The 27981-nt window shown below is 32.9% G+C and overlaps 1 protein-coding gene across 5 annotated transcripts; it reads right to left on the bottom strand.

Annotated features, from left to right (window-relative positions):
* Positions 1 to 4965: 4965 nt before the first annotated feature.
* On the bottom strand, positions 4966 to 27980 carry LOC126716922 (dormancy-associated protein homolog 3). Of its 5 annotated transcripts, XM_050417972.1 has the most exons (4): positions 27737 to 27980; positions 27161 to 27322; positions 26018 to 26082; positions 4966 to 5058 (listed from the first exon to the last, which is right to left on the bottom strand). In XM_050417972.1, exons 1-4 carry the CDS (start codon positions 27849 to 27851, stop codon positions 5020 to 5022), a joined length of 381 nt encoding a protein of 126 aa, XP_050273929.1. In that variant the 5' UTR covers positions 27852 to 27980; the 3' UTR covers positions 4966 to 5019. The 5 variants fall into 5 exon arrangements, with proteins under 5 accessions (XP_050273929.1, XP_050273932.1, XP_050273931.1 ...); XM_050417975.1 differs by lacking the exon at positions 26018 to 26082 and having other exon boundaries at positions 4966 to 5116; XM_050417974.1 differs by lacking the exon at positions 26018 to 26082 and having other exon boundaries at positions 4966 to 5123.
* Position 27981: the final 1 nt, after the last annotated feature.

The raw sequence follows: 27981 nt of genomic DNA on the forward strand, positions 1-27981 counted from the left end.
GGGAGAAAACTGGGGGAGGAAAAAAACTAGCAAGAACAATGCCCATGTGCTTTTTGGGGGAGGAAAAAATGGTGTTTTTTGGGGGCGTTGTTCTAGCCAAATTTCTTTTTTCTTTTTCCTTTGATTTTTGTTTGTGACTCTCTCTCCTCAAGTTTCCTTTTTTTTTTTTTTTTGGTGTGTGCTCATCTTCCTTTGGCTTGTATTATGTAATTTTTTTTTGAAGTGTCCATGCACAATTTTTTTAATACAGAAATATGTTACTTTTTTGTTTTATTTAAAGGTGGACTTAAAATGTAAATTTATACCAACTTCATTTTCCATCCTCTCAACCAAACAAATAAATTTTTCTTCTCTCCAATTTTCCATCCACCCAACCAAACACAAATGGGAGAAAACTAAATCTCTTCTATCCTCTTACTTTTCTATCCTTTCCCCATTTTCTATCCTCTTACTTTTCTATCATTTTCCCATTTTCTATCCTCTCATTTTTTCACTCCTCCAACCAAACAGACTTAGACTAATTTAAACCTTACTCATGAATGACGTGGGACTACCTGTGCAATAGTAAGACTTGCTAGTTATCATTACTCGAATCCACAACCTCAAAATCGTAAGCTAATGAGTCATGAGTACTTCCTACCACTAAGCTATATCCACCGGTAATATGTAATCAAAATTACTTAATTTCATTTTTTTTTATTTCACATCTCACGTCTTGTCTTGATCATCAAACCTACATTAATTGCTTGACAAAGTTCCCTCACTAAGAGCATCCACATCAGTGGATGTAAAACTTTACAAAATACAAAAAGCAACATGTTTTACACATTTTGCCCCTAAAATCTTCCACATCAGTGAAGGTAAAGTTGTCTAAATATCCAAAATTGCTACAGTAACCGTGCATATTTACACGGTTACTGTAACTTTCTATTTTACTTTTTTATTATTTTTTCTCTCTCATCTCTCATCTGATTATCTCTCCCCTCTCATCTGATCTCTCTCTTCCTCTACCCTCTTTTTTATTTTATCTTCTCTTAAATCCAACAACAAATCATCAAATTCTTCAAACGTAAATCAATCTAGATCCCAAATTCATCAAGCCCTCTCCTCACACCCATATAAATAATCAAACCCAAATTGCAAAAGAAGAAGAAGAAAATGCAGAAATAGTAGAAGAACAAGGTGTTGAAGAAGAAGTAGCAGTAACAACAGTCAATGGAGAGACCCAAAATCACCATCCATGTAGTGGAAAAATCTGCCCAAAATCACCACCAAAATTGCAAACCTAAAATCACTGGCCATAATCAAACTCAAATAGAAAAAGAAAAGAAAAAGAAGAAGAATGTGAATGAGAATGAGAAGAAGAAGAAGATGAAGATGCCGAAGATGTAAGAAGGAGAAGGAAAAGAAAAAAAAAAGAAGAAACAAGAAGAAGGTGGAAAATAGAGAGATAGAGAGTGTAAGAGACATTTTGGAGACTTTGGCAAGGTGGTGGGACTGGTGAAATATAATAATAAAAAGTGAGAAAAATGGTTATTTAAATAAAATAAATAGTAAAATAAACAAACTGATGTAGGTGTTTTGCAAAATTTGCACACATTAATGTGGTTGCTCTAAGATATTCCTGGAGCTACATTTTTTTTAAGACGAAATCATATAACATCATTGATACCACCTCAAAGAGATAAAGACATATCATCAAAGTGAAAATTTTCAATCAAACAAACAATGGTGACGATCAAAACGATGGAAACTCAACAAAAATATACAGTATTAAGCACGCAGTCTCGATCTTTCATTTTATTTCAACTATTTTTTTTTTTTAATATTTGAGCAACCACACATTTAAAAAAAAAAAAAGTTTTAATCTATTTTATAAGTTAGACTAATTCAGAAACTCCTAGAAGTTCCAACTTAAAATAATAAATAATCAAAGTGACCGAAAGATTAGACAGACTCCACAATGAAATTGATATGGACAACATGCGCAACTTGCTAATGCTAGGTGGATTCCATGATCAAGACACCATAAGGGAGCATTTGTTTCAATGTAAAATGTTTTCCAAGTGTAAAATATTTTCAAGTGTTTGGTGGTATTTTAAAAAATACTTTGAAAAATATTTTTTAGTGTTTGGTTGTGTTCTTGAAAATACTATTAAAAACACATTTTCTACTTGATGCTCACATTTTCTCAGCTTACAAACAAATATATAATATCAAACCAAACCAAAAAATTCATCAAATCCGGTCAAATTGAGAGAAGAAGGAAGAGAGAGAGAGGCGACTGGGTTCGATCTAGAGGCGGCGGAGACAAGATCGCACAGCGGAGGCAACTGGGTCACGGTGGGTCACTCGTCGACGAGGGTCACAGTGGGTTCGATCTAGAGGCGGCGAAGGCAAGATAGGTGACATGGGTCTGATGGCGGCGAGATCGGTGGGTGGGTCTGATACTGGCGAAGGTTGGGTTGTTTTCTTCACTTTCCCTTCTAGCTATCTCTCTGTCCTCGGGTGTGTGCTTGAGCTGGGTTGTCACCCTTCACTTTTCCAGAAATTCATTGAAGGTAAAATCAAAGCATAAATGATTTTACGCTCAAAGTGGCTTATTTTTCGTTCAAAGCGTAAATGATTTTCTATTGACTGTATTTTCCGTAGTTGCCAAACACACACAAGGGTGTAAAATGTTTTCCTGAAAGTGTTTTCAGGTGAAACAAACGCACCCTTAATTGGAGCTGCATTCTCTGGTTAAGATCTGCTTATTTTGCTGAAACTGAAATTTTTTTGCTAAAAGTACTGTAAATAAAGGTAAAAGTTAGCTGAAATAGTATAGTGAGACCCATGAATAGTACCAAAAAGTGCAGTGAGGCCTGTGAATAGTAATAAAAATAAGTTGATTTTTAATTTTTGTTAGCTTATTTTTGCTACTATTTATGGTCCCATTGCAATTTTTGGCAATATTTATAGATCTCACTGTACTATTTCAGTTAATTTTTACTTTTATTTATAATATTTTCAGCAATTTAATTTCAACAAAATAAGCGGATCTTAAACGGTACTAATGGATGCCTGCCAAGCAATCAGATTCTTGTGTAATAATTTATCAAAGCAAGTAATTAATGGACCCCATACTCACACAATGATCGGTCAACTATTTTTTACCATAGTATTTCTGTTTACTTTTAGATGAGAATCCAAGACCGGTAAAGAGTGACTGATTATGTTGTACATAATTTCCCACCTGAGAACCAGTTTTCCGTGTAAATTGACTTCGGCTTATGACATAGGTTTGTTTACACTACAAGAAAGTTCCGACCGAAGTGAAGCAAGTTTCACCAAGGGGTTAGATGAGCCTTTGACAAGTTTCAACTTACAACGGAAAGTCCTTCACAGTTTACACATGATACACGTGGTGCATATATGTGAGAGTACACATGTTGCATAACACACCTTTTAGATAAAATTATATTTATGGTAAAATTAAGATTAAAGTAAACTAGTGTGACATTGCATACTCATCTTATATATAATTCATTTAAAATTATATAATTTATCACAACTTATTGAGATGCTCGACTGTGAGTAATGAATAATATGGATCTATTGTTTTTTCTCCAACACTCATGATCAATATATATTAGAGTTTAGCACAAATGTTGTATTTATAAACTTGCCATATTGCATAGTACGGCCAAAATGGGGATATACCCCTTTTAGCCAAACTTTCTAGTAAAATGCTCAATGTTTGAAACTATTTAGAGATATGTCTCTGTTTTAAACTCAATTTTTGAATAGATTTTCAATGAAAAACTCGATTTGGCAAAAATCAAATTATAGGCAATCAAACTTTAAAAATAAAAAAATAAATAAATAAATAAAAAAAAAACCCTGTATGGAACTTGAGTTCCATGAAACTTGATTTTCGCCAAATCAAGTATTTCATTGAAACTTGATTTTCTAAAAATCGAGTTTCAAAACAGAGGCATATCCTTAAATAGTTTCAGACAGGAGGTATTTTACTAGAAAGTTTGACTGAAATGGATAAAACCCAATTTTGGCTTGCATAGTACAATGTACACATAATACGATTTTTTTTTAATGGTTGTATATGTATACGTGAGATTCATACGTAAAATCAAAATATAAGTAAACCATAATTCTTTAAGATTTACACAATATATCGCAACTAGTTGTAAAAAATTACACTAATTAAAATAATCGACTGTGAATAATAAATAACATGAGTCATCATTTTTTCATTCCCACTCACAGCTGATCATTTTTTAGAGTTACCAAAGTGGTATCCTTAAACTTAGACCAATCACATTAGAGTTACCAAAGTTGTATCCTTAGACTTGCACTGTAGCATAGTATACTTTCGATTAAAACTATGGCCCGCTTTAACAAGCAATCTAGTAGACATGCAGCATAGATTCCATTCATAATGTCCACTTTTGCAAACAAGATCCCTCGAAGATACACTTCACCCACCATAACCCATGATTTAAAATAATAAAATAGCCATTACCATAATACAAAACCTTGACCCCTCTAAGAGATTCCCCAACATTCCAACCCCCACGATTTTGATGGGCACATTCTAACTACAACCAAAGCAAGCTTTCATTGTTCTACCTCCAGCAAACATTATCCACCATAGAATCCAAGCCATTAACATGCTGCTCCAAATAGACACAACAAGGAGAGAGAGAGGAGAGATTTTTTGCTTTCTTATTCCATAAACCAAAATCACGCATAACAAACCTCGAGCAGAACAGAACTGAGGAAGGCTAGCTTTATATATATACAGATAGCAAAGTGCATTATGCTACAACAGGTACATGATCACAACCTAGCTACAAACTGTATGGTCTCACATAGACCAAGAGACACCCATTGGCTACATAGAATATCTACAAAACTAGATAAACAACCGCACAGCCGCATACATACTTAGAACATTGACGAACACAAAAGTGCAAACATTTTTCTCATCCCCATTGCGCACGAAAAGAGGCTCATATCTCACACGTCGTAAGGAGAAGCAGCACTCCTGGGTCTAACCTCGCTGGTTTTCTCGTATGCGTCCGATGTTGACCTCCTTCGAAATCGAAAGGAGTCTCTACCTCCTAGAAAAAAACCCATCAGTAACATTTCAGTGCTGCTCGTATGGAGGAAATGTGTGGCATGTGATCCCAAAATGTAATATTAACGTTGTGGATACTAGATTATTAAATGGGTAACCAACTAAACAAAGGATCTGTTTGGATAGAACTTATTTTGCTGAAACTGAAAACTGAAAACACTGTAGCAAAATAATTTTTAAATGTGTAAATAATGTTATAGGACCCATTTTTAATGAAAAAGTAACTGAAAAGTGGAATTTGTGGATTCGTGAACAGTACATCCGTGCATTGTTCACAGTTGACAGAATCAAATAGTGCGGCTGGAACAAAAAAAAAAAAAGGGTCAGAAAACGCAAACGCAACCACTTATAATTCAAATCCAAACTCCCTCAAAATAAGGTAACAACAAAAATTTAATTATGATGTAACATGTTATGAAACTATGCTGAAGCATCTATATACAGTTAGAAGTTTGTGTTATTACTCATTAGGTTTTTTTTTTTTTTTTTTTTTTTCTCAATAAAAATAGGGGTTTCCGATGTGGGCTCATCGACCCCACCACGTCACGTGACGACAATGGATAATACCACGTGTACCACCTAGACTTTGCTGAGGCTATCACTCGAACCGTTTCTCTTTGAGTGCAGGACGAGAACTCCTACCATCAAGCCATATCCCGTGTGGTATTAGGTTATTAGCTTAAGTCAACAGCTAAGTTTTCTTACATATAGTGCCTAAACATGGCAGCCTAATAATATGCAATTTCACGGACATCATCAATTATTACCTTATAACCTAAATGATAAAAAATTTACTTCATAAGACAATCTAATGAATATCTAAAATAGCTAAAAGAATCCAATGAATGTCTAATTAGCACCAATAAAATCCTACATCTACAAAGATAAACCCCTATAGTAGATATTATTGAGCTTCACCTAGTTAACACCTCCACCTCTTGTAAGAGTAAGGTCATTAAAGTAAGAGATAAACTATGAAATCAATTATAGACTCTTGACAGATCAATCAGCGTCATTCACATGTATTCTTCTTCAATGTTCTATCGTATCTAAAATCATATTATATTTCGATTTTGTGTTTCAAATAGTGATACAAGCTAAACAAAATGCTTTTTAAGTCTAACAACATTCACACCACAAGGACAACATGACACTCATCACAAGGACAAGGTCAATAAATAGTCTTTACTCTTTGGTTCAACCACCACCTCTTCCATTGGTCCCATATTAAAATATCAGTTATTGAATGAATTTTAATGGATGTATGTAATATATGAAATATTATATTTATATAATATCTCATATATAATATATTGTATAAAAAATTTGGGTCTTAAAATTTGTCGTTGCGCAAAGTGACTAAACTTCATTTAAAGATTTTAGTAAATTATATAATTCTCCAATAATTTTTGATTGTTTCAAACTAAACCATAAATTTTAAACAATTTTAATTCAAGCCATAAAATCTTTAATCTTTTTAATTCATATTTTCAATAAGTTGTTTTTAATTGTAAAATAAATGTACACAAATTGTGACTAAACTTCACAAAATTTGTGAAAATTTAATATATGAAATATTATATTCTCATGCATTATATATTGTATATAAAAGTTGGGTTCTTAAAATTTGTGGTTAGCAAGTGACTAAGAGTGTTTGGTAGACTGTAACAGGTAATATAATGTAATAATTATTCCTATAGTTTATTCATTCTTTAGTTTGATCATGTTTTTATGATAAGGAATAGTCATTCATTATGTATAGTTATTCTTTAAACTATTCTTCTCTAAAAATGTTGTCATAGCTATTACTTAGTGGGTGCAATATTTTCTAAAATCAATATATTTCAAAATAAACAATTTTTCCATATACACAACAATTATAAAAATAAAAAACAACTCATCTCTCTATTAATTTTTTTAAAAAAATATAATTTTTTAAGGAAATATAATTGAATGAGTAAGATATTTCCTAAAATAAATTTTAAATTTTATTTTAATGTTACAACTCACATCTAAACTTATGAATTTGTTTGATTATTTCATTACAATACATTTTATTCCTAGTAATAAAAATTACAATTTCTGTTGTAATCATCATTCAATGTACCAAACATGCCCTAAACTTCATTAAAATTTTGGTAAATTATGTAATTCTTTAAAAACTTTTGATGTTTCCAAATAAAACCATAAATTTTAAACAGTTTTAATTCTGACCATGAAATTTTAATTTTTCAATTAACAATTTCTTCACATAAATTGTGATTCAACTTAACAAACACATACGAACATATATATTCCATGTGAAAGTATAAAACCTTTTCTCTAATATTTGTTATTTAGTTATTGTCACCAACATAGTCTTTTTAGAAAAAATAATATGATATAAATTCATTCCATATTATTTCATATATTATCTACTACAAATTGTGTCTTACACTTGTGGTGGGCATTTTTTGAATTTTGGGCTGAATCTCCCCTATTGTACCATGACCCATGATTTTGGAGTAGAAGAGTCAAGACTGGCCTAACTGAAACACACCTTAAGCCAGCTTGTTCGCAAGTTGGGCCATCCCTGTATAGATACGTCATGGCAGGAACCTTGAATGTACCACGTGCTCACGGCAGGAAAGACTGTTGCAGTTGTTATAGCAGGAAGCACGATGCAGCAGCATAACTAAAACATTTCTACTTATAACAATAATACAACAAAAGAGGATAGGGTAGTGTGATTACGAATAACAAGGTCACAACGACAAGCTTAGCAGTAAGATAATAAGTTAGTCATTGATCAACCAAAACAAAAAAAGAAGATTCATCTGTCAAAAGAATGGATTTAGCTCTTTGGCAGATACAAGTCCAAAGAGGGAACCAATCTCCAATGTGAGTAATCTCAAAGGGAGCTCTTGCCGTAAAAGTTACACACTTTGAAAAAATGACCTAGATGGCTTAATCTCGAATTCTTAGTTCATTAGAGAGTAGGCTATTAAGAGGGAGAAAAATGGATAGTCTGTTGATGCATGCTTTTGCTCCTACCACTCATGTTTCTTCCCTCTCTTTTGGATTTCTATGTTCTTTTTCCTTTTCTTCTTTGCTTACTTTGTTTTCTTTTCTTTCTTTTGATCTCTCTGTTTCTGTTTTCCATTGTTCCTTCCCTCACTATTCACAACTATAGCCTTTTATAATGTTTGTCGTAATAGGATTTACCATTTTTACCCCTTAACCACTTTTGGCTTATTGTGGACGTCCTTCCAAGACTGTCCACTGGCCTGCCAGCTGCCTAGCCACCACCACTACACTGTGTTGGAGGGGCCACCCCTCATTCCTAGACAAAACAAAACACAAAAGTGATTTTGTTTTGTCTCTTACCTCCCTTAACACTCTCATCTAAATAACGGTTATGCCATTCCCTTATCAACCTTTATGACATGCATTTAATGATTCCAACTCATGTTTACTTCTTTTGGGTAAGATGTCGTCCCAGTATGACATTTCTCCCAAAAGTGCTTAAGTGGGAACCCCAAAACAAGCTCCCCCTTCTCCCCACGGCTAGACTACAACCTTTCATACCTCTAACTTGTGGCTCACCTCCCCTGTATTGGCTGGGTACAGGTAGGTGGTGCTTGAGCCTTATGTGCATGCTTCACTTCCATATGAATCCATTATTTTTCTAGCCTTCACGCATTTGCCATTAGCTCTGCATTTGTCTGATTCTGCTGCACGCTTTGGTATTTGTTTAACTCTTGTGGTGTGAATGATACATGGGGGCTTTCTCCCTTCTACTTGGCCCATGTCCCCTTTCATCCTGCGTCCATAGGCTGGTTGAAGCTCCTGTCATGCCACTGCACTGCTCTTGTTATGATGTCACTTATCCTTTTATCTTGTTGTTACTTCTGGGCTTATAGGCCGAAGCTCTTGCCAATTTGTTTCTTACATTCCTTTCTTCCTTTGAGCTTTACTTGCCAACATTCCTACTAGGCCAGCCTATTTCGTGCCTTGGGCTTCCTTGGCCCATTTCATTCCTCGGGCATCCTCGGCCCATTTCATTCTTCCTTACCTCTTTCACCCCCATGAGTTTTTGCTAAATCCTTTGGACTTTCCCGGCCCAATTACCACATCCTTACCTTTCGGGCATATTGGCCTTTGTGCCAACCTTATGAATTTACTAATTCCTTTATTGGGCTTCCCCGGCCCATTTTACTTTCTCTTTATCTCTTACAATTCTCATGGGCTTACTACTTTATTTATTGGGCTTCCTCAACCCATTTGCTTTCTTCCTGGCCACTTATTATTTTTGTGAGCCTATTGGCCATTATCCCTGTCATTCTGGCCTAATGGTCTTTATTTCACTAATTTTTTTTTTCATATTGTTGGACTTCTTCTGCCATTGGTCCCATTTTATTATAATCTTTGGTTTTTCTATTAAACAAATTGGACTTATTCGTAAAGTAGATTAATGTTTTTTTTACTATTTATTTTATTAATCAATAATATTGAAATATTTTCTATTCTTAATTGAGTTGTGTATTGCACAGGCATACTATTAAGGTATGTCATGTGTGTGTAGACTGTAGATAGATAGGTGAAATTCAAGTTAATATTTTGAATATATCACTTCATTACATGTTTTTTATGTTCTCCATGCACACGCCAAATTTCCTCATAATTTTGTTTACAATTCTATTTATAAACTCATCTTTTTATACATAGTTTTATATGTACAAAAAACTTGAAATTTTAAAATTTTATAAATGAGATGGCTATTGATCTTTAAGATCTTATAATCTTACAAGTATTGAGAGTATAAAAAGAAAATGTAATACATGATCTTAAAAATTTTACAAGCTTGAGAGGGATTAAGTTAAAATTACACCACTTAAAAACTTTATATTAGATTATCTCATCTCCTTGTGTCAATCATTTCTACAAAATACTAAGATGATTGGAAATTAATAACTATTTCATCTAAAAAATATAGAATTTCAAGTTTTTTTTTTTTTTTCACTTCTAAATTATATATAAAATATGAGTTTATAGTTCAAATAATAAATAACTTCCCATTAATATGATTTTTGACATGCATGACAACATCTAGGAGAATGTGAAATCCTACAATGGGATTTTCAAATATTAATATAATAAAAGTTTTTCAGTAGTATAACATTAATAAATAGTTATATCATGTGTAACTTTTTTTTAAGAAAGAAAATCATGTGTAACTTGATCTAACCAACATACACACTTAAAATATTTAAGTATAGGCTATAGCGATCCTGAGAGTAGAAATTCAAATTTAATTTAACCCGGGCTACAAGCCTACAAAGGATTTAATTCAAATTCCTAAATTCAATAAACTTTGGAAAAGGTAAGGTTAAAGTGTGGATCAAATTTGCCAACATATACATAATATATTCACATAAAACAAAGTACAGTTATTTTATCTTTATGATCAGATCAATGAGCTTGACTTTATTTGAATAGTCAATTGAATGGGTAAGGCCGAGAAAAGGGACCATTCATAATCCTTATTCAAATTGCTTGCTTGAATAATTTAAGGTGGCTTTCTCTACTGTGCCTATCACTGTGGGCCTATGACTCTTGCTTTGAGAGTGAAATATTATACCTGTTTGGTAAAGGATAAAATATCATTTTCGTTCCTAAACTTTTATAAGAGTTTGTTTTTTGTGTCTAAATTTTTAAAAGTTTGTCATTCGTCCCTAAATTTTGCAAGACGTTTTACCTTTCGTCTTTTTGTCTATACCTGTTAATTTATGTCCTACGTGACTTAACAGAATGTTGATGTGATATCTGACTTAGACTAAACTAAATTATTTTCTAAATTATAAACGCGTGTCACACAATGATTGGCACACATGGATTAAAATTTTCAGTGAGACAAAATTACCCTCACACCCAAACAGCCCGATCCAAACAACCCAATCTCCAAAATCCCCAAATCTGAAAAGATGAAACCCAGGTCCCCAACGCCATAGTTGTAATATCATCTTGCTCAAAAACATCAAAAAAAAAAAAATATATATATATATATATATATCCTTATTACCTCATCATCATCATCATCTTGACTTTCAATAATCTCCTTCCAGAAACATTTTCTATTGAAATCTAATAAAGGTTTACTACACCACTACCAGTACAAGATATTCTAGTGAAGAATTGTTGAGTAAACCCATGAAGACAAATTCATTTTCTTATTCGAAAGTCTTCTCTTCTGTTTATAGCAAGAACACTCAAACTCTTTATGTTGCTTCAATACCCGTTATCTTCAACAACAGAGGAAGTCTGCCTTTGAACTCTTCATCGCAGGTTGGGGTCGCCGATTGAGGCCAGTGGGACTATGGCGTTGGGGGACCTAAGGTTCGTCGTTTGAATTGGGTTGTGTGTGGGTGTGGGGGTAATTTTGTCTCATTGAAAATTTTAATCCATGCGTGCCAATCATTGGGTGACACGTGTTTATAAATTAAAAAATAAATTAGTTTAATTCAGGTCAAATATCACATCATCACTCTATTAAGTCACATAAGACATAAACTAACGAATATAAACAAAACGATGAAAAGTAGAACATTTTACAAAGTTTATGGACGAAAAACGAACTTTTGTGAAAGTTTAGGAACGAAAATGATATTTTACCATTTGTTATATGGATTTTGTCAGTGAAACACAACCAAAGCCTCTACTCATGATACTACTTTTTTATTATTATATAATATGATAATTAGATAAGAAGGGGATTTAAAGTATTAAAAATCTTAAATATCTCATGACTTTATCAACAAATGTCAATTAAGTTATAAGGTTCTTGCTACTCATTGTATTATCATACACACACACACATATATATATATATATATACAAATCTTTTATCCTGTCTAAGAGGAAAATTCTTTTAGGGTAATGATTAATGCTAGTAAATAAGCCCCCCTTCAAGCAATATTGGCGATTGTGGACTTCTTAGTGTGAAAAAAATTGTTTAACTATCAAGCTGGGTGATGGATCAATGGTTAGTGAACTTACTTCTAACTGGTGTGGTGGGCGCTAGGTCCTAAGTCTGACTCACGGAATGGAAAGCACCTATGGATTATTAGTGATTAAGGTCAAAAACATGGTTCATGTATTATGAGGGAAAAAGAATAAAAAAGACAAACAAAATTATTATTATTATCATTAGGGTAGAAGGAGCACTCAAATCTTTCACATATAATGCATGTAATAAATAAATAAATAATTACTACGCATATGGGAAAAGATTATAACAACAATTTAATAAAATATTTCTTTCTTTTTTTCTTTGATGGGAAAATATTTCTTATATTTAAATATTCAAACAAATGGCAAGAAATTGTGGCCGAAAAGGATAAAAAACACACGCATATATAAAAGTGGCTAAGAAATTTTAATATCTCTTCCTCATTATAAATCATATTGGTGACGGAAGTAATCTCATAGTTGTTTGTATTTCAATGCACCATTTCATAACTCTAGGAAAAAATAAAGAAGAAACATGTTATTGTGATGGGGGAAAAAAAATTCGATACATAGTTGCCATAGAATTTCCCTAGTGATTAAGGTCAAAAAGATGGTTAATGTATAATGAGGGAAAAAGAATAAAAAGAATAAAGAAGACAAACATAATTATTATTATTAGGGTAGAAGAAGTACTCAAATCTTTCACATACAATGCATATAATAAAATAAAATAAAATACTATGCATATGGGAAAAGATTATAATAACAATTTAATAAAATATTTCTTATATTTAAATATTCAAACTAGTAGAGAGAAATTGTGGTTGAAAAGGATAAAAAAAACACACACATATATATAAGTGGCTGAGAAATTTTAATATCTCTTCGTTATTATCAATCATATTGGTGATTGAAGTAAACTCATAGTGGTTCGTATTATTATAAAATAATGAAACAATATAATGTTTCACTTTTTAATTGTAAGCATGGCAGATTTTTAGATGGCTTTTTTTCTCTTTTTTTTTCCCTACGTGGCAGAACAACCTTAATTGTAAAGCAATGCTTATTTTTTTTATATACAGTATTAAATTAGTTTAACAACAAGCATGTGACACGAGGGGATTATAATGTTTCTTATGTGAATATGGTGCATAATTAACATGTATGAAATTACATGACCACCATATATCTACTAAGTAAGTAATTACAAAGAACTAGAAATTAAAATAAAAGTAGGTTAGAATTTAATTGGGCAACTATCCTAAAATTCAAAGGAAGGGTGATAACACATCGAGACATGTGTCTCAAAAATGAGACAAACATGACGTACACATAGTTTATAACTACTACTAAAAACTATCGAGCCTCAAGGATAAGTAAGGCTTGCATTTTAAAAGCAAAACACATCAAAAACTCATTCTACTTGTTTATCCTTGCAATATATTTTTTTTAGTCCTTATATTTAGTTGTCTAGTTACATAATGTAAATAAGTTTTCTTCCAATGTTTTTATCTTTCATGCAAGTAGCTTAAAATAACATCAAACTTTTTTTCTTTATGGTTATATGTCTTAAATTGAAGTAGTGTAGTCAAGAGTTTTGTAACTTAATTGACATTTTTCCATGTACAAAGTGCTTAAAGGTCTAAAGGGGAAATGGTTCAAGTTGCAAGGTTACATCTAGAGTTTGAATCCTTACCTTTAAAGTGTGTTTGTTTGAAGGGATTTTAAGGAGAATGGAAAATTGAGGGAAGAAAAGTGGAAAGATAGCATTTTTAGTAGTTGTTTGGTTGGGAGGAAAGAGGGAAAAAAAGTGGTAGGCCCGGATGTTTTCTCCTTGGACCCACCAAAATGCTTTCTCCCCAAAATAGGAAGAAAATTGGGGGGAGAAAAGCTCAAGGTGTGAGGCACTGACCAAAATGCCCATGTGCACTTGCACATGGGCATCGTTCTTGCTTCTTCTTCTTCTTCTTCTTATTCTTCTTTTTTTTTTTTTTTTTGGCATTGTTCTTGCTAGCTTTCTTTTTTCTTTGATTTTTGTTTTTGTGACTCTCTCTTCTCAAGTTTCCCTTTTTTTTTTCCTATATTCTTTTTCACTACTTTTTTTTTTTTTTGACTTTTTTTGTACTTCTTAGTTTTTTTTTTATTTGGGGGGGGGGGGTACGCTCATCTTCCTTTGGCTTGTGTTATTTATTTATTTTTTTTTTTTTTTGAAGTGTCCATGCACAATTTTTTTAATAAAAAAAAATGTGTTTCTTTTTTGTTTTATTTAATGATGGACATAAATTATAAATTTATATCAACTTCATTTTTCATCCTCTCATTTTTCTTCTCAACCAAACAAATCAGTTTTTCATTTCTTCAATTTTCTATCATCACAACCAAACACAAATGGGAGAAAACTAAATCTCTTCTATCCTCTCCCTATTTTCTATCCTCCCACTTTTCTACTTCTCTAACCAAACAAACCCTTAGGTAATATAGTCAAAGGAAACTTGTAGGTGTGAATGTGTGATCATTGCCCCTAACCAATTTGAACCTTACTCATGAATGACCTGAGACTACCTGTGTAATAGTAGAACTTGCTAGTTATCATTACTTGAACCCACGATCTCAAAATCATAAGCTAACGAGTCACGCATATTTCCTACCATTAAGCTATTTCTGCAAGTAATATGTAATCAAAATGACTTAATTTCAAAAAAAAATTAAATTTCACATGTCACGTCTTGTCTCGATAATCAAACCTGCATTAAGCAATTACTGCTTGACAAAGTTTCCTCACTAAGGCATTCTTGGAGCCACATTTTTTAAACACGAAATCATATAACATCATCGATACCAACTCAAAGCGAGCAAGACATATCATCAAAGTGAAAATTTTCAGTCAAACAAACAATGGTGACGATCAAAACGATGGAAACTCAACAAATATATATAGTATTAAGCATGCAGTCTCGATCTTTCATTTTATTTCAACTAAAATTTATTCAATACTTGAGCAACCACATATCGCCATTTTTATTTTTAACAAATGGGTTTTTAGTCTGAAGTATAAGTTAGACCAATTCAGAAACTCCTAGAAGTTCCAACTTAAAATAATAAATAATCAAAGTGACCGAAAGATTAGATAGATTCCACAATGAAATTGATATGGACAACATATGCAACATGCTAATGCCGGGTCGATTCCATGATTAAGACACCCTATTAATTTAATTGAAGTTGCATTGTTAGTGGCAGGCCCAAGCAATCAGATTCTTGTGTAATAATCTATCAAAAAAGTAATTATTGGGTCCCATACTCACACAATGATTGGTCAACTATTTTTGGCCATAGAATTGCTGTTTGCTTTTAGATGAGAATCAAAGACAAGTAAATAGTGACTGATTATGTTGTACATAATTTCCCACCTGAGAACCAGTTTTCCAAGTAAATTGACTTGGGCCTATGACATAGGTTTGTTTACACCACAAGAAAGTTCCTCCCAAAGTGAAAGCAAGTTTCACCAAGGGGTTAGATGAGCCTTTGACAAGTTTCAACTTACGACGGAATTGACGGAAAGTCCTTCACAGTTTACACATGATACATGGGGTGCATATATATATATATATATATATATATATATATGTGAGAGTACACATGTTACATAATACACCTTTTAGGTAAAATTATAGGATTAAGATCTTCTAGATTTCATTGAGTAACTACCAAATATATTTTCTTAAATATTAATCATTCTTTAATGATTTAAGGGTTTAGATTTTACCATATCAGCATTTCGCTAACAATAATTTTTTTTTGAGAAAACGCTAACAATAATCTAAATTGTTTTGTTTGCAACATTATTTTATTATTTTAAGAGTATTGTTAATGGAATACTGACATGACAGAATCTAAACCCTTAAATCATAAAAGAGTGGTTAGGATTTAAATAAATTTATTGGTAGAGTATCGAAGGAAATCTAGAAGATCTGATTATATTTAGGGTAAAATTAAGATTAAAGTAAACTAGTGTAACATTGCATACTCATCTTATAAATAATTTTTTAAAATTATAGAATTTATTACAACTTGTTGAAATGCTTGACTATGATTAATGGATAATATGAATCTATCACTTTTTCTCTACCACTCATGATCGATCATATTAGAATTTAGCACAAAAGTTGTATTTATAGACTTGTCATGTTGCATAGTACAATGTACACATAATACGGCATTTTTTTTAATGGTTGTATATATGTGAGATCCGTACATAAAATTGAAATTTAAGTAACCTATAATTCTTTAAGATTTACATGATTTACCACAATTAGTTGTAAGAAATTACACGATTTATCACAATTAATTGAAATGATCGACGGTGAAAAATAGACATGAGTCATCATTTTTTCATTACCACTCACAACTAATCATATTTTAGAGTTACCAAGGTCATATCCTTAAACTTAGACCAATCACATTAGAGTTACCAAGTAATCTAGTAGACATGCAGCATAGATTCCATTCATAATGTCCACTTTTGCAAAAAGGATCCCTCAAAGATTCACTACGCCCACCAAAACCCATGATTTAAAATAATAAAACAGCCATTACAATGATACAAAACCTTGACCCCTGAAAGAGATTCCCCAACGTTTCACCCCCACGATTTTGATGGGCACATTCTAACTACAACCAAGGCAAGCTTTCATTGTTCTACCTCCAGCAAACATTATCCACCATTGAATCCAAGCCATTAACATGCTGCTCCAAATAGACACAGCAAGGAGAGAGAAAGGAGGAGAGATTTTTTGCTTTCTTATTCCATAAAACAAAATCACACATAACAAACCTCAAACAGAACAGAACTATGGAAGGCTAGCTTTATATATATACAGATAGCAAAGTGTATTATGCTACAACCGGTACATGATCACAACCTAGCGACAAACTGCATGGTCTCACATTGACCAAGTGACACCCATTGGCTACATAGGAAATCTACAAAACTAGATAAACAACCGCACAGCCGCATACATACTTAGGGTGCGTTTGGTTCAATGTGAATTTCCATAAAGAAAATAAAATCCGGGTGTTTGGTTATGCAATGGAAAATAGTCTGGAAAATGATTTTCAGTGTTTGCTAACATTTTAAAAATGCTATTTTCCTACAAATTTTTCACATTTTCTCTTAGCATCCAAACAAATTTTATTACAAAAAATTTCAATATATACGCTTAACACAATCAAAAATTAAAATAAAAACATTGAGCAGAGGAAGAAAGTGAGATTGGAGGGAGAAAGAGCGACAGATTGAAGGAAAGAGAGATAGATCGGTGGCGGCCAGAGAGAGATCAAAGTTCCGTGGAGGACGACAGCGGCCAGATCGGGTGGGTTTGGGGGTGGAGTGAAGTGGGCTGGTGGTCGGTGGCGGCCAGATCGGCGATGTTGAGCAAGAGGGAGAACAAGATTGGTGTGTTGAGAATGAGCTCGGTCTTGGGTGGGTCGAGGACGAGATCAGTTTTGGGTGGATCAGGCTTGGGTGGTGACGATCTCGATGGCAGCGCCGATGAGCTTCCAACCGCGACTATGGGTGCGTTTTTCGCCGATGTTGGGGTGCGATCTCGCTAGTGTTGGGATGCGATCTCGCCAGTGCTTCAGGCAGTGTGATCTCGCCGGTGCTGGGGTGCGACGAGATCGATGCGATCTGGGGTTGGGGCTGGTGCTGGGTGCGATGAGACGGTGCTTCTGGTGCGATCTCCTTGCTGTTTCTCTCTCTCTCTCTCTCTTCTATTTTCCTGGGTTGTAATTGATTTGAAGGTAAAATAGAAGCTGAAATGGTTTTACGCCAAATGAGGGTTATTTTACGGTCAACACGGAAACTAATTTCCATTTGACCGAATTTTCTATGTTTACCAAACACACAGAGGGGTGTAAAGTGGTTTCCTGAAACCCTTTTTAGCCAAAACAAACGCACCCTTAGATAACATTGACGAACACAAAAGTGCAAACATTTTTTCTCATCCCCATTGCGCGCGAAAAGAGGCTCATATCTCACACGTAGTAAGGAGAAGCAGGACTCCTGGGTCTGAGCTTTGGTAAAGGTAAGATTAAATTATGGATGATTTGCCAATATATACATAATATATTCACATAACACAAAGTACAATTATTTTATCTTTATGATTAGATCAATGAGCTTGACTTTATTTGAATAGTCATTCGAATGGGTAAGGCCAAGAAAAGGGCCCATTCATAATCCTTATTTAAATTGCTTGCTTGACTAAATTAAGGTGGCTTTCTCTACTGTGCCTATCACTGTGGGCCTATGACTCTTACTTTGAGAGTGAAATACTACTTTTTTTTTTATTTTATAGGTAAAACACAACCACATCCTCTTGTCATGATACTACTTTTTTATTTTATTTTATAATATGATAATTAGATAAAAGGGGGATTTAAAGTATTAAATCTTAAATATCTCATGATATTATCAACAAATATCAATTGAGTTACAAGGTTATTTCTACTCAGGACATTATCTCACACACATATATACAAATCTTTTGTCCTGTCCAAGAAGAAAATTCTTTTAGGTAATGAATATTGCTAGTAAATAAGCCCCCCTTCAAGCAATATAGGCGATTATGGACTTCTTAGTGTGAAAAAACTTGTTTAACCATCAAGCTGGGTGATGGATCAATGGTTAGTGAACTTACTTCTAACTGGTGTGGTGGGCACTAGGTCCTAAGTTCGACTCACGGAATGGAAAGCACTTATGGATTATTGGTAAAACACTAACTTAGTACCCATTGATACTCTAGTGGATATGAGATAACTATGGCTCACTTAATCCAACCAATATGATACTACTATGGTTACATTAATGTAGGAAAACCACCTTCACTGGGCCCCTTTTACCCTTTTTTTGTTAGGTTCTAAATTGACAAAGTCTACGTTGAGAGTGATAATTGTCTAATTTTGTCGTTTTCATTTTTGTTAAAGTCTAATTTTGTGAATTGACCTAATGGGCATGTATGAATCCTTAAGAGGAGATAAAAATTACAAGTTTTATCCCTAAGAATAAACAACTAATTCAAGGAAGAGCCACATCATTGATTATTATAACACAACTTTGCAATGTCAAAAGTTTTGTGGTTGATTGATATTATTTGATTTTTTGATAGGAAGTGATGGCTCCAATTGGTTGCACTATTCAGACAATTCATGACTAAAAATAAAAAATGCCAATAATCAAACTTTCGTTTTACTAATGATGTGTTTATTTCTTGGTCAAAATGTTGTACCAACATGTGGAACAACCATTCTATTAGGCTGCAATCCAAATATGGATGACTACATTTGTATGCCACTATGCCTTTTTTAGGAACCCAATAATTCAAATGGGCATAAGGATAGGAATTAGAGTTGGGACCCATTTGTGTCACATACCCCAACTTATTAATAGCATTACTATAGATTATAAGCAAGTTTTGGAGTTATTTGAAGTGTGATTGGATGTCGGTTTATTTTATTTGAAATATAAAGTAAAATATTCAAAATGAGACAAAATATGTTTATTCTATCACCTAATTTGAAGAGTTATAGACGTTGCCACTAAAAAAAAAAAAAAAACTTAAAACAATTATGGACTCATTAGTTGTTAAGCGTTCACATATTTGGGACCTGATTGGATAAGTTATTTCAAAATGTGCATTTTAAAAGCTAGCATTTTTAAAACATGCGTTTTTAAAACTCCAATTAAAAAATCATAGGAGAAAAGGCGTCTTAAATAGCATCTGTTGCAATGCAACAATGAAAAAGTGTCACAAAATATGTGTTTGCGAAGACAATATTTATAAGGGCAAAGGAGAAAAAGGTCATATGTGTAACTTTGCTCTCTCCTTCATTCATTATTTATAGGACAATTAACATAATTTATTATTCTTCTTCTTCTTCTTTTTTTTTTTTTTTTAATTTTTTATACAAGATAGAATTTATTCTTCTTCTTTGATAATTTGATAGTTTTAACAAATAGATGATGAAAATTTTGAATCTTAATTCTCCTCATAAAGGCATTGTCATTGAAGTACCAAACTTTTGAAAATAAAACTCTGTTTAAAATAATGAAGAATAAGAGTTTCAATGCACCATTTCATAACTCTACGGAAAAAAATAAAAAAGAAACATGTTATTGTGATGGAAAAATAAATTTAATACAAAGTTGCCATAGAATTTCCCTAGTGATTAAGGTCAAAAACATGGTTCATGTATTATGAGGGAAAAAGAATAAAAAAGACAAATATAATTATTATTATTAGGGTAGAAGAAGCACTCAAATCTTTCACATACAATGCATGTAATCAAAAAAATACTATGCATATGGGAAAAGATTATATTAACAATTTAATAAAATATTTCTTATATTTAAATATTCAAACAAGTGGAGAGAAATTGTGGATAAAAATGATTAAAAATATGCACATATATAAGTGGCTGAGAAATTTAAATATCTCTTCCTCATTATCAATCATATTGGTGACTGAGGTAAACTCATAGTTGTTCATATTTCAATGCACCATTTTGTAACGCTACAGAAAAAAAATAAAGAAGAAACATGTTATTGTGATGGAAAAAAAAAATTAATACAAAGTTGCCATAGAATTTCCCTAGTGATTAAGTTCAAAAAGATGGTTCATGTATTATGTGGGAAAAAGAATAAAAAAGACAAACAAAATTATTATTATTAGGGCAGAAGAAGCACTCAAATCTTTCACATACAATGCATGTAATAAAAAAAATTACTATGCATATGGGAAAAGATTATAATAACAATTTAATAAAATATTTCTTATATTTAAATATTCAAACAAGTGGAGAGAAATTGTAGCTGAAAATGATAAAAACACACACATATATAAGTGGCTGAGAAATTTTAATATCTCTTCCTCATTATCAATCATATTGGTGATGGAAGTAAACTCAAAGTTGTTCGAATTATTATAAAATAAAGAAACAGTATAATGTTTCGCTTTTTAATTGTAAGCATGGTAGATTTTTAGATTTTTTCTTTTCTTTTCTACATGGCAAAACAACCTTAATTGTAGGGCAATGCTTCTTTCTTCTTCTTTTTTTTTTTTTTTTTCTTTTATATATATATGTTTATATATATATAGTATTAAATTAGTTTAACAATAAGCATGAGACACGAGGAAAAATTACATGACCACCATATGTCTACTAAGTAAGTAATTAAAAAGAAGCAAAAATTAAAATAAAAGTAGGTTAGAATTTAATTGGGTAACTATCCTAAAATTCAAAGGAAGGGTGATAACACATCGAGACATGTGTCTCAAAAAATGAGACAAACATGACGTACACATAATCTATAACTACTACTAAAAACTATCGAGCCTCAAGGATAAGTAAGGCTTGCATTTTAAAAGAAAAACATATCTAAAACCCATTCTACTTGTTTATCCTTGCAATAATTTTTTTTTTTAATCCTTATTTTAGTTGTCTAGTTACATAATGCAAATAAGTTTTCTTCCAATGTTTTTATCTTTCATGCAAGTTGCTTAAAATAACATCAAACTTTTTTTTCTTTATGGTTATATGTCTTACATTGAAGTAGTGTAGTCAAGAGCTTTGTAATTTAATTGACATTTTTCCATGGACAAAGTGCATAGAGATCTAAAGGGGAAATTATTCGAGTTGCAGGGTTACGTCCAGAGTTTGAATCCTTACCTTTAAGGTGTATTTGTTTAGAAGGATTTTTAAGAGGATGGAAAATTGAGGGAAGAAAAGTGAAAAGATAGCATTTTTTGTGGTTGTTTGGTTAGGAGGGAAGACGGAAAAGAAAAGTGGTAGGCCCGGGTGTTTTCTCCTTGGACCTACCAAAATGTTTTCTCCCCAAAATGGAGAGAAAATTCGGGGGAGAAAAGCTCAAGGTGTGAGTTGACCAAAATGCCCATGTGCACTTGCACATGGACATCGTTCTTGCCATTTTTTTTTTGGTGCCGTTGTTCTTGCCAGTTTTCTTTTTTCTTTGATTTTTGTTTATGTGACTCTCTTCTCAAGTTTCCCCTTTTTTGCTTTTTTTTTTTTCCCCTTTATTCTTTTTTACTACTTCTTTGTTTTTTTTTTTTTTGTTTTTTTAAACTTTTTTTGTACTTCTCGGTAGTGTGTGTGTGTGTGTTTTTTTTTTTATGTGTGTGTGCGCATGCGCTCATCCTCCTTTAGCTTGTGTTATTTATTTATTTATTTATTTTTGGAAGTGTCCATGCACAATTTTTTTAATTAAAAAAAAAATGTGTTTCTTTTTTGTTTCATTAAATGGTGGACATAAATTTTAAATTTATATCAACTTCATTTTCCATTCTCTTATTTTTCTTTTCAACCAAACATATAAGTTTTTCATCTCTCCAATTTTCCATCCTCCCAACCAAACATAAATGGGAGAAAACAAAATCTCTTATATCCTCTTCCTTTTCTATCATCTCTTAATTTTTTATCTTCCCACTTTTCCGCTGCTCCAACCAAACAAACTCTTAGGTAATATAGTCAAAGGAAGCTTGTAGGTGTGAATGTGTGATCATTGCCCCTGACCAACTTAAACCTTACTCATGAATGACATGGGACTACCTGTGCAATAGTAGGACTTGCTAGTTATCATTACTCGAACCCACAACCTCAAAATCAAATCGTAAGCTAATGAGTCACGAGTACTTTCTACCACTAAACCATACCTGCAAGTAATATGTAATCAAAATTACTTAATTTCGAAAAAAATTTAAATTTCACATGTCACGTATTGTCTCGATCATCAAACCTGCATTAAGCAATTACTCCTTGACAAAGTTCCCTCACTAAGGCATTCTTGGAGCCACATTTTTTAAACACGAAATCATATAACATCATCGATACCAACTCAAAGCGAGCAAGACATATTATCAAAGTGAAAATTTTCAATCAAACAAACAATGGTGACGATCAAAAGGATGGAAACTCAACAAAAATATATAGTTAAGCACGCAGTCTCGATCTTTCATTTTTTTTCAACTAAAATTTATTCAATACTTGAGCAACCACACATCGCCATTTTTATTTTTAACAAATGGGTTTTTAGTCTAAATTATAAGTTAGACCTATTCTGAAACTCCTAGAAGTTCCAACTTAAAATAATAAATAATCAAAGTGAAAGAAAATTCCACAATGAAATTGATATGGACAACATATGCAACTTGCTAATGCTAGGTCGATTCCATGATTATGACACCATATTTAATTGGAGCTGCATTCTTAGTGGCAGGCCCAGCAATCATATTCTTGAGTAATAATTTATCAAAGCAAGTAATTAATGGGCCCTACTACTCACACAATGATTGGTCAACTATTTTTGACCATAGTGTTGCTGTTTACTTTTAGATGAGAATCAAAGACAAGTAAAGAGTTACTGATTATGTTGTTCATAATTTCCCACCTGAGAACCAGTTTTCCATGTAAATTGACTTGGGCCTATGACATGCGTTTGTTTACACTACAAGAAAGTTCCTTCCAAAGTAAAAGCAAGCTTCACCAAGGGGTTAAATGAGCCTTTGACAAGTTTCAACTTACAACGGAATTAACGGAAAGTCCTTCAAAGTTTACACATGATACATGGGGTGCATAATGTGAGAGTACACATGTTACATAAGAGTAATGCTACATACAAAAATTATTTTACAACATTTTTATAAACTAGTGAATCTATATTAGAATTAATAAGAATTTGTCACATCAATAATTTGTAAAATAGTTTGTGGCTGTAGCATTACTCGTTACATAATACACTTTTTAGGTAAAATTATATTTATGGTAAAATTAAGATTAAAATAAACTAGTGTGACATTGGATACTCATCTTATATATAATTCTTATAAAATTATACAATTTATCACAACTTGTTAAAATGCTCGACTGGGAGTAATGGATAATATGAATCTATCACTTTTTCCCCACCACTTATGATCGATCATATTAGAGTTTAGCAAAAAAGTTGTATTTATAGACTTGTCATGTCACATAGTTTAGTGCACACATAATACAGTATTTTTTTTTTTAATGGTTGTATATATGTGAGATTCATGTGGAAAATTGAAATTTAAGTAAACATAATTCTTTAATATTTACATGATTTACCACAACTAGTTATAAGGAATTACACAATTTACCACAACTAATTGAAATAATCGACTATGAATAATAAACAACATGAACCATCATTTTTTCATTGCCACTCACAACTAATCATATTTTAGAGTTACCACAAAGTCATATCCTTAAACTTATACTGATCACATTAGAGTTACCAAAATTGTATCTAGGGCCGTAAACGAACCAAGCCGTTCATGAACAACTTGGGTTGGACTCGATTAAAAGCTCATTCATGTTCATTTGTTTATAAATAAGCTAAAATTGAGCCTTAGTTTTAGGCTTATTTGATAAACAAGCCAAGCCCAAGAAAAAAAAAATTATTCATGAACAATAAGGCTCGATACAAAACATGCCAAGTTTAGACTCATTTATAGCTTGATATATATTTACTTAATAAACTCATTATTATGACATTACACATATGTTTTAGAATGTTAATTTATAACTTGTTTATTTATATATGTTTTGGAATGTTAATTTATTTAAATTTGTGAAGATTATAGTTACATAGATGATAAATGTGGATGTAAAAATTATATTTTGAATAATTACTCAAGATATAGACAATGAATGATAAATGGATGGATTTAATTATGTAAAATTATAATTTGAATAATTTCTTATCATCGGTAGAATTAGAAGCATGATAAAATGAGTATATTATTTTTATTTTTTACTTGATTTTTGGTGATATAAGCATTTGATGATGCAATTTTTGTAAATCCCAAGCTAAAAAGCTTAACTTGAGCTCGAGTTTGAGCTTAATATTAAGCTCGAGCTTGAGCTTAATATTAAGCTCGAGCTTGACTTGACTAATTAATCAAGCTAGTCGAGTTGAGACAAACTCAAGCTTTTTGACATTCTCACAAATTCAAGTTCAAATATTGTTTTTAGACTTTTCTTAAACTCGAGTCAAGTTTGAGTATATGATTTTTATTGACGAGCTAAACTCAAACACGCACTACTCGCCAAAGCTCGACTCATTTACGAGCCTAGTTGTCTCCTTAACTTGTCCTGTTGCTAATACTTTCGATTAAAACTATGGCCCGCTTTAACAAGCAATCTAGTGGACATGCAGCATAGATTCCAATCATAATGTCCACTTTTGCAAACAAGTTCCCTCAAAGATTCACTACACCCACCAAAACCCATGATTTAAAATAATAAAACAGCCATTACCATAATTCAAAACCTTGACCCCTGTAAGAGATTCCCCAACATTCCAACCCCCACGATTTTGATGGGCACATCCTAACTACAACCAAAGCAAGCTTTCATTGTTCTACCTCCAGCAAACATTATCCATCCTAGAATCCAAGCCATTAACATGCTGCTCCAAATAGACACAGCAAGGAGAGAGAAAGGAGGAGAGATTTTTTGCTTTCTTATTCCATAAAACAAAATCACACATAACAAACCTCAAACAGAACAGAACTGTGGAAGGCTAGCTTTATATATATACAGATAGCAAAGTGCATTATGCTACAACCGGTACATGATCACAACCTAGCTACAAACTGCATAGTCTCACATAGACCAAGAGACACCCATTGGCTACATAGAAAATCTACAAAACTAGATAAACAACCGCATACACACTTAGATAACATTGACGAACACAAAAGTGCAAACATTTTTTCTCATCCCCATCGCGCGCTAAAAGAGGCTCATATCTCACACGTCGTAAGGAGAAGCAGCACTCCTGGGTCTAACCTCGCTTGTTTTCTCGTATGCGTCCGATGTTGACCTCCTTCGAAATCGAAAGGAGTCTCTACCTCCTAGAAAATACCCATCAGTAACATTTCAGTGCTGATCATATGGAGGAAATGTGTGGCATGTGATCCAAAATGTAATATTAACATCGTAGCTACTAGATTATAAAATGGGTAACCAACTAAACAACAAGGTAACAACAAGAATTTAATTATGATATAACATGTTATGAAACTATGCTGTAGCATCCATATACAGTTAGACCTTTGTGTTATTACTCATTAGGTTATTAGCTTAAGTCAACAGCTCAGTTCTCTTACATATAATGCCAAAACATGGCAGCTTCATAATATGCAATTTCATGGGACATCATCAATTATTACCTCATAATCTATATATGCATAAATGACACATAAAAAATTTACTAATTAGGACAATCTAATGAATATCTAAAACAGCTAAAAGAATCCAATGAATGTCTAATTAGCACCAATAAAATCCTAGATCTACAAAGATAAAACCCCTATAGTAGATATTAATGAACTTCACCTAGTTAACACCTTCACCTAGTTAACAACATTCACACAACAAGGGCAACATGACACCACCTCCTCCATTGGTCCCCATATTAAAATTTCCATTGGTCCCATATTAAAATTTCACTTAATAGATGCATGTGTAACTTACTAATAAAAATTTTAAAATCCGCTATGATGTGACAAATGCACTGCATGGGAAGATGAGACTGATGTGTCCATAATAGAAGTGGACTCCATTGAATAATAGTTCCCTTCCAAGTAGGGCAACTTAATAATCTACTACCCCATCTTATAAATAATATCCAAATGTTGCCATACTTAGTTACATACATCTAACCCTAGTTAATGATAATACCTACCCCATGCATAATTGTAAGTTGACAAGGACATATATGTCTTTTTACCCCCACACCCTTCCTAACCTAACCACACGGTCCTCACCCCACCTAACACTTTCTAATTATCATCATCATTATTCAATTGACTAAGCAAACACCCCCTACCCCCCAAAAGACGAAAATGCCCTCAATGATATTTCTAGAAAATATAACCCATGGGCATATTTGTCATTTCACACCAAAAAGAGGAGAAAGCTAGTGCTCACCAGGGGAGAAAGGAGAAACCGGAGGGGTGGACCCGGCGGGAGAAATCGGAGGCGACCCGTTTTGGTAACCGGGTGGTTTTATTATCATGATGCTGCGTGTAACTCTCACCGCCTCCTCCGTCGAATCCTCACCGTACGATCTCACGCTCCCGCCATCTGATTCTGATCATGATCATCAACCACCCATCAATAATACATAATTTAAATAGATAACCCCAAAAAAAAAAAAAACAATTAAATAAACAAATAAACATCCACCGTATGATCCTCCACCCAAATTAATCTAAGCCGTTTATTTCTTGCGCTAAAATGCGCCGTTAACGCTAATATGCGCTGGATATATATAAGATTCAGAGCCTAAAATGATCATTTTTGGCCGTCTGATTTGATTGAAGTGGGCCCAAAATATCTGAGCCGTCCGATTAGAATAGTTTCAGTTTCTCTGTTTCTTTTTATCATTTTGACTTGGTTCGATTGGTAGAGAAAAGATATTATATATATACATATAAAGTTATATAGTTTTCCACTAAAATGCGCCGCCGGCTTAAGTTAGCAAAAGCCAAAAACGCAGCGTACCCTTGCCGGAGCTCGATCGGAACGAGAAGGTCGATTGCTTCCGGAGCTTTCCGAGTCCGCTCTCCGGCCGAGGTCCCGCAACGGTGTCGTCCCAGAGCTGGTCGAGTAGTCCCATGGCGCACTTTAGCCGAAAAAGAAGAAGCGCACGTTAGTAAAGACCGCGTACCTTAAGACAGAGAGAAAAAGAGAGAGAGAGATTGAGGGAGGGACCTCCGATTACAAGAGGAAGAAAAAGCTGGTGAACG

This window comes from Quercus robur, chromosome 3 (assembly GCF_932294415.1).
Source record: "Quercus robur chromosome 3, dhQueRobu3.1, whole genome shotgun sequence".
Taxonomy (NCBI): Eukaryota; Viridiplantae; Streptophyta; class Magnoliopsida; order Fagales; family Fagaceae; genus Quercus; species Quercus robur.